General features: G+C 45.2%; 1 protein-coding gene across 1 annotated transcript in view; it reads left to right on the forward strand.

The window, feature by feature from the left end:
- Positions 1–15,307, forward strand: part of INTS7 (integrator complex subunit 7) — a 75,609-nt gene that overhangs the window by 5,585 nt on the left and 54,717 nt on the right. The window contains exons 6-7 of the mRNA XM_060247084.1: positions 414–613; positions 2,350–2,472. Coding sequence (XP_060103067.1) covers positions 414–613; positions 2,350–2,472 — 323 coding nt within the window. The remainder of the gene's footprint in view (positions 1–413; positions 614–2,349; positions 2,473–15,307) is intronic.

Below are 15,307 nucleotides of genomic sequence, written 5' to 3' on the forward strand. Positions count from 1 at the left end.
TTTCATGATATCAGTATTTTATCATGTACTGGTCAGTGACTTCAAAAAAAAAAAAGCTAGCAACCTGCCCCAAGGAGTTTATGGACCAAGTCTTACTAGCATTTGAATAACATTGTCTTGCATGTTCAGGACTGAAGTGGCCTTTATGCTGTCCATAAAATCCATGGTGGGCTGTCCTTCCTTGGAGGTTTTTAAACAGAGGCTGGATGGCCATCTGACAGCAATGAAGATCCTGTGAATTTGGGGGGAGGTATTTGTGCGTTTCCTGCATTGTGCAGGGGGTTGGACTAGATGACCCTGGAGGTCCCTTCCAATTCTGATTCTATGAATTATCAATTTTTGTAACAGGTTGGAATGTCTTGATTTGCATGCTGTGTATTTAAAATTTACTTTGAAAGTTATTTTTCTTGTAGGTTTAGCAACTCCTGTAGACTTGAAACTGAAGCTTATCCCCATCTTACAGCACATGCATCATGATGCCCGCTTGGCCTCTAGTGCCCGTCAGCTACTCCAGCAGTTGGTGACTTCCTATCCTTCTACCAAGATGGTCATTGTTACTTTGCACACCTTTACCTTGCTTGCTGCATCTTCTCTGGTTGACATTCCCAAACAGGTAATGTATTTTTTAGGGAAAGATCTGGTGCCAGAATCATAGAGTTGGAAGGGGACCTCCAGGGCCATCTAGTCCAACCCCCTGCACAATGCAGAAAACTCACAAATACATCCCCCAAAATTCACAGGATCTTCATTGCTGTCAGATGGCCATCTTGCCTCTGTTTAAAAACCTCCAAGGAAAGAGATCCCACTATCTCCTGAGGAAGCCTGTTCCACCGAGGAACCGCTCTTAACGGTCAGGAAGTTCTTCCTAATGTTGAGCCGGAAACTCTTCTGATTTAATTTCAGCCCATTGGTTCTGGCTTTTGAGGCCACTGAAAACAATTCCACACCATTCTCTATATGACAGCCCTTCAAGTACTTGAAGATGGTGATCATATCACCTCTCAGCTGCCTCCTCTCCAGGCTAAACATGCCCAGCTCTTTCAACCTTTTTTCATATGACGTTCTCCAGACCCCTCACCATCTTTGTCACCCTCCTCTGGACCCGTTCCAGCTTGTCTATATCCTTCTTAAAATGTGGTGCCCAAAACTGAACACAGTACTCCAGGTGAGGTCTTACCAGAGCAGAATAAAGGGATACCATCACTTCACGTGATCTGGACACTATACGTCTGTTGATACAGCCCAAAATTGTGTTTCCCTTTAGCCACCATATCACACTGTTGACTCATGTTCAGCGTATGGTCCACTAAGACCTCTAGATTTCTTTCGCACATACTACTGCTAAGACAAGTCTCTCCCCACGCCCCATCCTATAGCCATGCATTGGATTTTTCCTATTTAAATGCAGAACTTTACATTTATTCCTGTTAAAATTCATTTGATTGATTTTAGCCCAGTTTCCCAGTCTGTCAAGATAATCCTGTATCCTGTTCGGTCTTCTGCATTTGCAACCCTTCTCAATTTAGTGTCATCTGCAAATTTGATAAGCATTCCCTCTATTCCTTCATCCAAATTGTTTATAAAGATGTTGAACAAAACAAGTCCCAGGACAGATCCTTGAGGCACTCCACTTGTCATTCTTCTTCAAGAGGATGAGGAACCATTCACAAGCACTCTTTGGGTGTGATCTGTCAACCAGTTACAGATCCACCTAATGGTAACAGGATCCAAACCACATTTTATCAACTTGTCAATAAGGATAGTAGGTGGAACCTTATCAAAAGCCTTACTGAAATCAAGATAAACGATGTCTACAGCATTCCCCTGATCCAGCAAGGTTGTCACTTTCTCAAAAAAGAGATCAGGTTAGTCTGACATGACTTGTTCTTGAGAAACCCATGCTGGCTCTTAGTAATTACACCCAACCTGGTTCTTAGTAATCACAGCCAGCATTGTTTAGTTTAAGGAGTAAATGAAATTTGTTAGTGATTTCTGGGATGTCATCAGATCCAAACATTTCAGGCCTGACTTCGTAACCCTGTTTCATTTGAAACCTGTTTAATTTTTTAAGAGAGCTGAAATTCTTAGGAAGCAGAAGTCCCCCCCCCCCATATTGTGTTCAGTGCTTGTGTGAATTACAGAATACCCTTAACACTTACTATGTTCATACATAAAATAAGTGAAGATGATCTCACCATACATGAGGCTTCTGATGCCATCAGAGCTGCAAAAAGTTTTGAATTTTGATTGTGCCCATAATATTTTTAAGCTTAATCATTGTATACATTCTGAGAACCTGAGGGAAGGCATTAAAAAGGCTCAATTACAAAAAAAAACACTTTGTTGCAGATTCAGCTCTTACTTCAATATTTGAAGAATGACCCAAGAGAGGCTGTGAAAAGGCTAGCTATCCAGGATCTGAAGTTACTTGCAAATAAAACTCCACATACTTGGAATAGAGAGAATATTCAGGTATGTAAACACCATCATTTTTGCTATAGACAGATTGTAGGTAGCCACATTTCTCCAAAGAGAGACAAAGCTATGCAATACCTTCTAATTAGGACCAACCCAAATATGTTTGACCTCAAGAAGTGAGATAAGAATCCTATGTCCCTATTCACTGATTTGGGGGGGCGTCCATTGTTCTGAACTTGTGAAGAACTCGGATTTACCCAGTTCAACTCAGTTCACCTACTAGAGTTTACTAAGATAGCAGTGTTTGCACAACCTTACAAAGCCAGCAGGGAGCAGCAAAGATTTTCTGTCTGACTTTGATAACTAGGAAGGCCTCCCAACCCAGAGTTTTGTCTAACTTACGCATGCAAACTAGATCAGATGTGATATTGGCTTCTCACTGCTTGAGTTTGTGATTCAGTATTTCTTAAACAGGAAGGACTGGGGAACTGTCTGATGCAGGCATGGCCCAGGCATCTGTTTCTCAGAAAGATCTTCCTCATTTAATTGCCAGAAAAATGAATTGTTTGAGTCTAGAGGACAGTTCTCTGCCTCAGGACTGGACACTCTGTAAAAAGTCCCAGAATGGTATTTTCTAGAAGGAAAGGATCAGACTGACATATTCTTTTTCCAGATTTTCCCCCCCCAAGGAGTTTAGGCATGAATAGTTCTTCCTCCTTGATCATAAATTCAGCTCAGAAATTGAACACACTAAAAGGTTGGACTTTTTTTCTAGCAGAGCAGTCAAATTTTGTTTTAGGTTGGTAGCTAATGCAGTGGTCCAAATTGCATGAATCAGCTCACCCTGCGCATGATACAAGAGATCTCAGTGTGTGTCAAATGAGTTTTAGAGGCAAATTTCTTCATTGCCCAAACTTCTGCAGTGTTGGCATGTAAGCTGCTAAGTGGCATTCTAACTATAAACAAGGAGAATACACTCAGATCAGCTACCTTTATGGCAGATGTCAGCATGGACTGTGTAAAGAGTATCTACAGTTATGGCTTCTGCAGCTGCAAAATCAGTGACAAAAAGGTGTGCAGTGTGGGGAGGTGTTCTGTGTCATCAAACCACTGCCAACTTACGGTGATCCTATGAATGAATGATTTCCTAAATTTAACAACCTTACTCATTTCTTGCAAAGTGAGGGCCTTGGTTGCCTTAATTGGCTTAATCCATCTCATGCTGGGTCTTCTGTGAGATAGCAGGCCTCACTTCAGTGGAAGCATCCCTGCTCCACTGACAAAGTGTCTGGAACAAGGAAATAAACAAGTGAGTTTAGCAGATGTGTGAGTTCAGCAGCAGGGCAAGGAAGCTAAGGCATTAGTCTCTACGTTCCTAAAAGGGTAAGGAAGCTAGGGTATTAGTCTCTATGTTCCAATCTACATAAATAGGAAATCTATTAAAAAGGGTTACCAAAAAAACCAAAAACAATTACAAAGATAGAATGCCAGCAGGAGGGTTGGGGCTATCCAGTGTATTGCACTGTGTGCAACATGTATGACTATCTGTCAGCTGGACAGAAGTCATGAATGTGTGCTTGGCACAAGGAGCTTCTAGTTCTCAGGGAACAAGTTCTCCCCCTTGAGGCCAAGGTGGATGATCTGGAGAAGTGAACTCAGACAGACATGTGGGTAAGACTCTCACTCTGTCCCACTCTGAAATGGCAGCCCCACTGCTGTTAGGGAGCAAGAAGGTCAAGAAAAACAGGGCACAGTGCTGAAGAAAGGGGGAATGTTCCCTCAGAAGGGACCCCTTTTGCAGTGGGTGAACATGTATCTTTTCACACCAGGGAACCATCCCTGGGCAGGTAGGGAAGGGGGACTCTTGTAAGTTGGTGATTTGATCCTTAGGCATGTAGATAGATGGTTTGCAAACCTGCAAATTGACTGTATGGTGATTTGCCTACCCAATGCAAAGGTAGCAAATGTTATACATGGTTTAGATAGGCTGGTAGACAGTGCTGGGGAGGAGCCAGTAGTCATGGTATATGTTGGCACCAACAGTGTGGAGAAATGTAGTTTTGTGGTCCTGGAATAAAAATTTAGGCTGCCAGGAAAGAGACTCAAAGCCAAGACCTCCAAGGTAACCTCAGAAGTACTGCCTGTTCTACATTCAGGGCCAGCTAGGCAGGCACAAATTAGGAGTCTCAATGCATGAATGAGACAATGGGAGGAAGGGTTTCAGTTTATTAGGCAGTTGGGAGGCTTTTTGGAACAAGCGGGAACTGTAAAAAGGAGATGGTCTCACTTGTCTCAAGAAGGAACCAGGCTACTGGTGCTTAAAATGAAAAAGGTGAGAGAGCAGTTTTTAAACTAAATCCTGGGGGGAAGCAGACAGGAGATTAAATGTCTCTGGTTTGGGATTGCTCATCTCTATGACACGAAGGGGTAGCTTTTACTCTTCTAGAGGAAAGGGGATTAGTACTGGCCACTGAGAGAGTGACAAATATTGGCTGCCTTACAAGGTCTAAAAGCCGCAAGAGGAAGGTTGCTGCTCTGATGTGTTTGGGGAATTATAGATGTTTCTGTGCCAATGCTAGAAGTATCCAAGGAAAAATGGGGGAGCTGGAATGCTTAGTGTCGGAGGAGAGCGTAGACATTGTGAGTGTTTCAGAAGCTTGGTGGGATAAGGATAGTCAGTGGTTCCTTGATTTAAAAACAGCACTCTAGAGGAATCTTTCATGGCTGGGTAAGTGGGCGTCAACATGGCAAATGATGTTCAGTGTGGACAAGTGCAAAGTAATGCAATTTGGAGCCAAAAATCCTAAATATTCCTATGCATTGATGGGGTCTGAACTAGCAGTAATTGACCAGAAGAGAGATCTTGGAGTTGTGGTTGAAAACTCACTGAAAATGTTGACTCAGTATCCAACTGCAATAAAAAAGGCAAATGCTATGCTTGAAGAAACTATGATTGAGGGGTGACAGGATGGAGGTTTACAGAATTATGCATAGGATAGAGAAGGTAGAGAAAGAAGTACTTTTCTCCCTTTTTTGCTGTCAACTTTCCTCATTGTCGAACCTTCACACCCATACATTGTAACGAAGATTGTTGTTGTGGTATGAATTACCTTAATCTTGGTTGCCAGTGACACATCCTTACACTTAAGGATCTCTTCTAGCTCCTTCATGGCTGCCCTTCCCAGTCTCAGTCTCCTTCAGATTTCTTGGGTGCAGTCTCCCTTTTGGATGATTACGGATCCAAGGAATAGAAAATCATCAAGAATTTCAGTTTTTTTCATTGTCTTGAAGTTGTGTAATTCCCGAGCAATCATTACTTTTGTCTTTGTGATGTTCAGCTGTAATCCTGCTTTGGCGCTTGCAGCTTTAACCTTCATCAGGAATCATTGCAAGTCTTCACTGTTTTATGCCAGTAGTGTGGTGTTGTCTGCACAGCTCATAATATTAATGTTCATGCAGTGGGATATCTATTGCAAAACCAACCTCCCTGTTCATGAAACAGTCTCTTTGTGGATGCTGTACATGATATCTTTCATGAACCTTCACAGACTGTAAAAACAATAGTTTAAAAGGTCACACTGAGAGGAAAGGCGCACAGACATAAAAAGAAAAATCACAAGGAGCACTCCTCAAATTAAAGTTGTTCAAGTGTGACCACAACAAAGCATCTTATTTAGCTGAAATCACCTTTCGTGTTCTTTTGATGAGGTTTCAAACCATGTCTTCAGCCATTCTAGATGGAAGCTATAACAGGAGTTTCAAACATGCACCCCGGGGGCCAAATCAGGCTCTCAGAGGCCCCCAAGTGACTGGCTGTCATCTGCTTCCTTCTCCCTTTCTCTTGCTTCCTTCTGCATAACAGTTTGTTTTGCCAGGAGCTACAGAGCAAAGCCCGTGTTTTCTCCATTGGCTGAAGGGGGGGAGGCAAAGCTTGCTTTGCCAGGCTCTCTCAATTGCACAGCAGAGCTATGGAGCTAAGCCTCTCTTCCTTCTATTGGCTGAGGCTCCTTTCCCTCCTGGTCCCCTTGGGAAGGAAGGAAAGAGCCAGAGCTTCCTTTGCCTAGTTTACTGGATCCCTTGGAAGAACTATAAAGAAAACACCTTTAAGACCAAGGAGTGCTAAAGTTTTAAGTACGTTTTAGGGTGGGTTTTTTAAAAAAAAAATCTTTGTGTTTGTCTGTGTCCTTTAAAATCTCAAATAGCACACAAGGTCCAGCCAGACAAGGTCTCATTTATGTCAGATTCGGCCATCATAACAAAATGAATTCGACACCCCTGCTATACACAAATATTGATTGCTGCCCATTTTTATATTGTGGAGCCTCAGTCCCCAGACAACCTTCACACTACATTCAGCTCTGTTCTTTGTATACAGAACCTAGAAACAAATTGATTGGAGAAATGTTAAAAGGCCTAGCTTCCCCCCCCCCCCCCCGTGGTTGTAAAACTACCCCTCCTTCTTTCCAATGTGGTCTTGTGTGTCTCTTACCAAGTAGCACAGTTCACCCTGGCAGCTAAGACAATTTGGGCTCAAGCTATGCTTAATGGTTGAGACTAGGATGGACATAAACCTTATCATGATCTTAAATTCATCATGAAAATTGCCAGGTTCGTGAGCGAGGTTTCAGCAATTGTGTCTGCAATGAACCTCCCACTAATCTCCATAGTTTTTGCAAAAGTTCGTGCAGCAGACGTGTTGGGACCGATCAGTCGTCAAAGCAGTGGGGTGGGGGATGGACTTCTGCAACCCTGGAGACAACAATAGTGGCCCTCCAAAGCCTGCCAGCAAGAGAACCCTCATTCTGCTCTGTGGAAGCAGAATGGATATATCCTCCCAGCTCACATGCAGCAGTTTTTACTTTGCAGCAGGCAGTTAAGTGGAGAGAGAGTTGGAGGCAGAGAGGGAAGGCAACTGAAACTTCCAATCTGGAAGTCATTCCTCAATGTGAACAGTGTGGTTGGGGGTGTTTGGTGCTTAGTCAGGGCTCAGAGGCAACTGTCCTTCTGCTCAAGCCAAGGAGCTTAGCTACTGGTTTCCTCGGCTAAGGACCCACATTCCCCCTCAGATTTTTGAACACCTGTCCCCACTCCCCATCTGGGACGGTATCTGGTAGATTTAGGGCTCTGAGCCACCTCTAGCTTGCAGGGGGTTTGTTCATCACATTTCTGAACCGGCAACAATGATTTCCTCAGATAGCACTTTTCTAGGGGCACCTGCTTTTGGGGGAAGGGCTGTAATTCAGCCCCCTAAACCAGTCCTCACTAAACTTGGATGGCGAGTACAGTAGAGTTAGCTTGAGACTTGCTGCGAGTGTAGCCTGCAAGGGGCCATTTTACCACATCATGAGCCTCACAAAATGACCCAATTTGGTAAATGAAAGTTTGTGAAGCTTCAAGGTTTGTGAGATCTCGTAAACCAAGATAAGCCTCCATTTCCCCATTTTGTGACCATCCCTAGTTGAGATTCCTTCATCAGCTGTCTCAATGTTTGTGAACCATTATCAGATCAACTCCATCTCTTTAGCTGATGTGTTTTTTCGGTGTAACATATTGCAGATGGTCTTAACCCTTCCTGTGCAGGCATACTGCTTTTGGACATTTCATCACTCAAGGCTGCCCTATTCTGTGTGAGAACAGAACATTGGGCTTACTGTAGTTCTTTGTACTCTAAGGTACGAAGGGCATCCTTTCTCTAGCTGGACTTAAGGATACAGCCATCATGAGTGCCAACCAAGGAAGTTTGTTATCTTCCATGTGATTGGAAATGCCGTATGTATATAGTTAAACTAACCCTTGGCTGGTCTTCAGCTGTTGACACCTGTGGGGGCACCCAGAAGCATTTATTTGGCCCCCCCCTCAGGTTTTTGGCTTTGTTTAGAAGTTCCTGCTCTGGAAGTATTAAAACTGTTGGAAGAAACAGAGAGTGCCTTTCACCAGTGGTCACATGAAACTATGATTTGTCCAAGCTTCTTATTCAATGGGAGCGATTGCTCATCAGCATTATTAAAAATCATTTCTTATTTTACGTTGTTGATCTTGTTACGTGTTTGGATGTACTTCGTTGCAATGGACAGTTTTTTATTTTAAAAAGTGTCTTCAACTTGTGGTGTTTCAATAATGGTATACGTGATGAAAATGCCTTGGCAATTTCTTAACAGTTTAGGTGCCCAAATAAATACAGGAAGCCAGTGGGCAGCCATTCTGTACACTCTTCCTCAAGCCATCAGTTGAATTGCTGTGATGTTTTGGAGATTCAGGAGAGGAATGTGAGCACTAGAATTCTGACAAACAATGAGGGAAGGATATTTCGGGGGGGGGGGGGATGGATGAGGCTATGAAGACTGTTGGGTGGACATAGAAGCATGGGTGTTGTCTGGTAGAGAGATAAGGAAAGTGTACAGAAAAAGAACCAGAAAGTAAGGGACCCTCCAAGGAGAAACTGTGTTAAAAAAAACATGCCCAGCAGAATTTTGTGTTTATAAGATATAACAGAGAATATGGGAGATAACCGGAGAGCTGTGTATATGTCTGTGTTGAACTAACCAGCTAAAACTACCTGTAAGTGTAATGTTTTGTAAGTCTTGTTAGAGCATTTGTTGAGTCTGCATGGTTGAAAACTGTTTCATTTGGCTGAGCACTGTTCTAGTTCCTGGTATGAAACTGAGCTCTTTATCAACTGAAGAGCTGTTTACTGTGGTTCTTTGTTGTTTCAAAGATGGCAAGAGGTGCCGAGGTTGGTATGTATGGTGACTTTTTAAATCTTGCCTGTTTGCAGGCCAGCATCTAAGGCTGGAGAGATAAATAATTGGAGATGCTCTTTCTGCTGACCACTGTGTTTTTGTTTGCCATACATTCTGTGACAATATTCAGTACCACGAGGAACTAGTGTTGCTATTCTGCAGAATTCTTTAATGGCTGCTGATCCTATGTCTGGGAGTCACGCTGTATGACTTGGTTGACCCTTGGCTTTCAGCAGTCTTATTAAGTATGGAATGAACTTCTAAGGCCTGGTAAATATGAATTATATTAATGGGGAATGCTGAGAAGAAACAAGGCAATCTCAAAACATATAGGTTCAATAGTGCCTTCAGAGTCATGGGTGCCTTCAGCTTCTTCTCCAGTTGCATCTTTTTGTTGCACCTTGAGGACTGCCAGTATGAGTTATTTATTCATTAAATATTTATGTCTTGCCTTTCTGTCCAATGAACTACATGGCAGCTTACCAACAAATTAATTATTAAAAATGCACACAATTTCCAGTTAAAGAACAACCAATGAAAAGTAATATGCAGAGGTTCCACGATACAGCATCATATTTTCTTGGTTAGATAGATGGATTTATCTGATTGCTTTTATTTTCTTCATAAGCATATGCTATATCACGGGTTCCTTTGTTGCCTTGTGCTTTTTTTGCTGATACAGAGTTTTTACTGTTAGTTTTTAGTAGTAGTATGTGTTTTTTTTTGGGGGGGGGGCTCCCTCTTGGGTATCCTGCCCCCCCAGGGAAAGTATATGCGCAATACATAGCCTCTCCTTTCCCGGTGTAGTGAACGCCGCGTGGTCACCGTCCGGCTATGCCTGGCAGATGGTCACTGCAATGGCCTCTCCTGCATTACTGCATCTGTGGCAACACCTTCCCGCTGGTCCCCCCCAATTCTCACAGAGTTTGCCACGTCATGGTGCGACCGAATGTCCGGCGGTATAACCGGATGGGCAGTCTAGGCTCACCAACGTCGCCAGCCAAGAGAAGGAAAACTCTAACATCAAACCCGGGCAGATAGAGCTCGTTAATGTAACACCTACCACCTGGAGGACTTGCTGCCGGCGTCCCGGCTTACTGGGCCATGGCAGATGACCCCAAGGTGAAAGGGTGGAGCCAGTACCGCGCACACTGTGCTTCACCTAAAAATTCCTCTGCGCAGGCCTGAAGGGCATATCCACATCCACAACTCACAACACACCAAGTCCTGCAGCGATGGGCAAGGGGCGAAATGGCAGGTGGAAGATGCCACTGGAAGCCGCAGTCCCGATCCTGCATGTAGGCGATTCAGGGTATTGGTCGCCTGATGCTCACCCAGAGACGAAAGCATTTTTCGGCAGCACCCTGAATGACCAAGCAGCCTTATCTAGGGACAGCACTGCTTGCTCCGCACGGAGAGGGGCCTAGAAAAGGTGGCCTAAACAAAGCTCGTCTCCCCACCCCCAGTTGGCTAGCTGCGGTCAACGGGCATCCTTACTTGCGGTCGAAAAATAACAACAAAGAAAAGGCATGCACCTGCCTCACAAAGTGTGCAAAGACTAAAGCTTGCGTGTTGGAACATCAGAACCATGCTTGACACAGTAGACAGTGGTCGCCCTGAACGACGCTCTGCTCTAATTGCCCACGAACTTCTCAGGTTGAATATTGACATTGAAAACCTGCCAACAGGTCACTCAGATCACATCATGTCCATGCGCCTCCCACTTCAAAACAAGCAGCATGCAACACTCTTCAGTGTGTATGCCCCAACCTTTCAAGCAGATCCTGCAGAAAAGAACAAGTTCTATGCTGATCTACGCAACCTCGTACGGAAGACCCCTACAGAGGACAAGGTGATCATCCTTGGCGACTTCAATGCCAGAGTAGGTAAAGACTCGGAAGCCTGGAAGGGAGTACTTGGCAAACACGGCATTGGCAACTGCAATGATAACGGGCGCCTCCTGCTAGAATTCTGCACGGAGCACCAGCTCACCATCACCAACACTATCTTTCAGCAGAAGAACAGCCTGAAGACAACCTGGATGCACCCAAGGTCCAAGCACTGGCACCTTATCTACTACATTCTGGTGCGCCAGAGAGACGTCCGAGATGTCTTACATACCCGAGTAATGCCCAGTGCGGAATGTCATACGGATCATCGTCTTGTACGCTGCAATCTTCGTCTTCACTTTAAACCCACACCCAGGAGAGGAGGTATCCCTCGGAGGAAGCTTCAGGTTGGCAGCCTTCAGGCAGCCGAAGTTAAAGCTGCCTTCCAGGTAAAACTCCAGTCAAGAATTGAGGACCCCAGTTGCCCCACAGACCCTTCTCCAGAAGCACTCTGGGAACACCTAAAAACTACCATCCTGTTGATCTCTGAAGAAGTCCTCGGGTTCTCCACAAGGAAGAACAAGGACTGGTTTGACAAGAACAATCAAGAGATCCAAGAATTACTAGCGAAAAAGAGATCTGCCTACCAAGCACATCTTGCTCAGCCCTCCTGTCCCGGGAAAAAAGCAATCTTTCGCGCTGCATGTAGCAACCTCCAGCGCAAGCTTCGAGACATTAAGAATGAGTGGTGGACCAAGCTTGCAGAGAGAACCCAGCTGTATGCAGACACAGGTGATTTAAGAGGGTTCTACGAAGCCCTGAAGGTAGTATATGGCCCATCATATCAGGCTCAAGAGTCCCTTGCGTAGTGCAGACGGCCAAGTGCTCCTCGCAGACAAGGCATCCATACTGAACCGGTGGTCGGAGTATTTTCAGGTTCTCTTCAGTGCCAACCGCGTAGTTCAAGATTCAGCAATCCACCTCACCCCACTTCAACCAGTGAAAACAGAGTTGGATGAGATCCCCACCCTAGAAGAGACTGTTAAAGCCATCAAGCAACTGAAAAGTGGCAAGGCAGCGGGAGTTGATGGAATCCCACCAGAGATCTGGAAGCATGGGGGCACAGTACTACATAGCACACTTCACAAAGTACTTGTCACCTGCTGGGAACAAGGCAAACTACCACAGGACTTTCGCGATGCAATCATCATCATTCTACGTAAGAACAAAGGGGAAAAGTCAGACTGCTCCAACTACCGGGGGATAACCCTGCTCTCCATCGCAGGCAAAATCCTTGCCAGAATACTCCTGAACAGACTGGTGCCCACCATTGCAGAAGAACTCCTCCCAGAGAGCCAGTGTGGCTTCAGAGCTAACAGGAGCACTACCGACATGGTATTTGTTCTCAGGCAGCTCCAAGAGAAATGCAGGGAACAGAACAAGGGTCTATATGTGACTTTTGTCGACCTTACCAAAGCTTTCGATACTGTTAGCAGGAAAGGCCTGTGGCAAATCTTGGAACGTTTAGGATGTCCCCCAAGGTTCCTCAGCATGATCATCCAGCTACATGAAGACCAGCGAGGCCAAGTCAGACACTGCAACGACCTCTCGGAGCCCTTCCCAATAGGCACAGGTGTAAAGCAAGGCTGCGTTCTCGCGCCAACTCTCTTTACGATCTTCTTTAGCATGATGCTTCAAAGAGCCGCAGTAGATCTAGATGATGACGATGGTGTCTACATCTGCTATCGCACCGATGGCAGCCTGTTCAACCTGAGGCGACTAAAGGCTCACTCCAAGACAATGGAAAAACTTATCCGAGAGCTACTGTTTGCTGATGATGCTGCACTCGTCTCCCACTTGGTATCAGCTCTGCAGCATATGACGTCCTGCTTTGCAGAGGCTGCCAAGCTATTCGGCCTAGAAGTTAGTCTGAAGAAGACAGAAGTTAGGGTTTGTAGAATCTTTCGGGATCAAGTGCCGTGTTCTACTGGAGAAAGTTTTCCTTCCAGACGTTTCGTTGTCAGCTGCGGAGAACATCCTCAGTGGCGTTGCTGCCGGAGCAGGCGCTCAGACCTTCTTGGCTGCTGTGGATTGAGTGGGGCCAGGGCTGCTGGAGAGCTGCTATTTGTAGGCTGGAGGGGGTGTGATGAAAGGGCAATTGTTTTGTGGATGTGCCCATTGTTTGTTGGGGCTTCCTGGAAGGGTAGTGATAAGGAAAATGGCTGTTGAATGTGACCATTGTTCAGTGTTAATTGCTGGGAAGGTTGGAAGGGGTTTGAAGATAAGGAAGATGGTTGTTGACTGTGCTCATTGTTCTGTGGAATTTGCTGGTTGTTCTGAGACTTTCTGCAATTTATAGTCTGTAGGGTGTTTTGCAGAGCTGGGTACCAAGATTGGTGGATGAAAATGCCTTCTTCCTTTCTGTTAAAATTGTGCTGATGTTTGTAAATCTCAATAGCTTCTCTGTTCAGGCGAGTATGATAATGTGAGACCGTAGAAAGGACTTCAGTTCTTTCAAAGTGGATGACGTGGTCTCCTTCTTGAAGTGCATGTTCAGCTACAGCTGATTTTTCTGGCTGAAACAAGCGACAGCGTCTCTTGTGTTCGGTGAGACGGGTGTTGATACTGCGTTGGGTAGTGCCAATGTAGACTGCACCACAGGAGCAGGGTATTTTGTAGACTCCAGGGGTTGAAAGTGGATCTCTCATATCTTTGGCCAAGCGCAGCATGTGGTGGATCTGTTGTGTGGGCTTGAAGACTGTGTCAACATTATGGCGTTAGAGAATTTTGCCAATGCGGTCGGTGACAGATTTTATGTAGGGCAGGAAGGCTGTACCCACATTTGTGTGTGGCTCGGAATTTGGTGTGGATGGTCTCCTGGGATGGAGGGCTCTACTAATTTCTTGTTGGGAGTATCCATTGGCCTGCAGTGACCGTTTGAGGTGGTGTAGTTCCTGTTGGAGTTGGCTTGGTTCACAGATGCGTGATGCACGGTGAAAGAGGGTTTTTACAACTGTACGTTTTTGGCGAGGATGATGATTGGAATTCTTATTTAGATAGCGATCGGTGTGTGTGGGTTTCCTAAATACAGTGTGGCCGAGTTTTCCGTCATCTTTCCTGGTAATGAGAATGTCAAGAAAGGCAAGTTGACCATTGTTTTCTTTCTCCACGGTGAACTGGATAAGAGGATGGACTGAATTCAGATGAAGGAGAAAGTTATTCAAAGCAGCCTCTCCATGACTCCAGATGGCGGAGAAAGTTCTCCACCAGCCTGCACCCCAGGAAGATTATCACCCTCCCTGCATCACTGTGGGTGAATCAGTTCTGAAGACAGTCCAGCAGTTCAGCTACCTGGGGTGCATCATCTCCTCAGATGCCAAGATAGACAAGGAGATTGACAACAGGCTGGCAAAGGCAAACCGTGTATTTGGCCGACTGCACAAAAGAGTGTGGAGCAACAAGCATCTGAAAAAAGGCACAAAGATCAATGTTTACAAAGCGGTTGTGATGACAACCCTCATCTACGGCTCCGAATCGTGGGTTTTATACCGTCATCACTTGCGACTCCTTGAGCGCTTTCATCAGCGCTGCCTTCGCACCATCCTCAACATCCACTGGAGTGACTTTGTGACCAACACTGAAGTCCTCAAGAGGGCGGAGGTTACAAGCATCGAGGCACTGCTGTTGAAGACGCAGCTGCGCTGGGCAGGGCATATTTCTAGGATGGAAAACCACCGCCTTCCCAAGATTGCTCTGTATGGCGAACTTTCCACCGGCCATCGAAATAGAGGGGCACCAAAGAAGAGGTACAAGGACTCCTTGAAGAAATCCCTTGGCACCTGTCGCATCAACCATCACCAGTGGTCTGACCTAGCCTCAGATCGCAAAGCATGGAGGCACACCATCCACCAGGCTGTCTATTCCTTTGAGAATGCACGCATAGCTGGTCTTGGGGACAAAAGGAGATTGAGGAAGAATCGCACTGCTACAGCACCAACCCTAAATCAGACTTTTCCCTGCAGCCACTGTGGCCGGATCTGCCTGTCCCACACTGGTCTTGTCAGCCACCAGCGAGCCTGCAGCAGACGTGGACTACTGCACCCTTCTTAAATCTTCGTTCACGAAGTCAATCCGAGAGATGTGTTCTTTACTTTTGCACGTTACTGAATAACACTAAGCTACAAGGTAGCATAGAAACTATTTAATAGGGATGGGCATGAACCAGCTTACAAACTAATGTTTGTGACTAATTTTGGCTGGTTTGTGATTTGCAAACAAGTTTGTGGCAGATCAACTGGCACAAACTTTCCACAAACTTTC

The sequence above is a fragment of the Heteronotia binoei genome, chromosome 1 (assembly GCF_032191835.1).
Source record: "Heteronotia binoei isolate CCM8104 ecotype False Entrance Well chromosome 1, APGP_CSIRO_Hbin_v1, whole genome shotgun sequence".
NCBI lineage: Eukaryota > Metazoa > Chordata > Lepidosauria > Squamata > Gekkonidae > Heteronotia > Heteronotia binoei.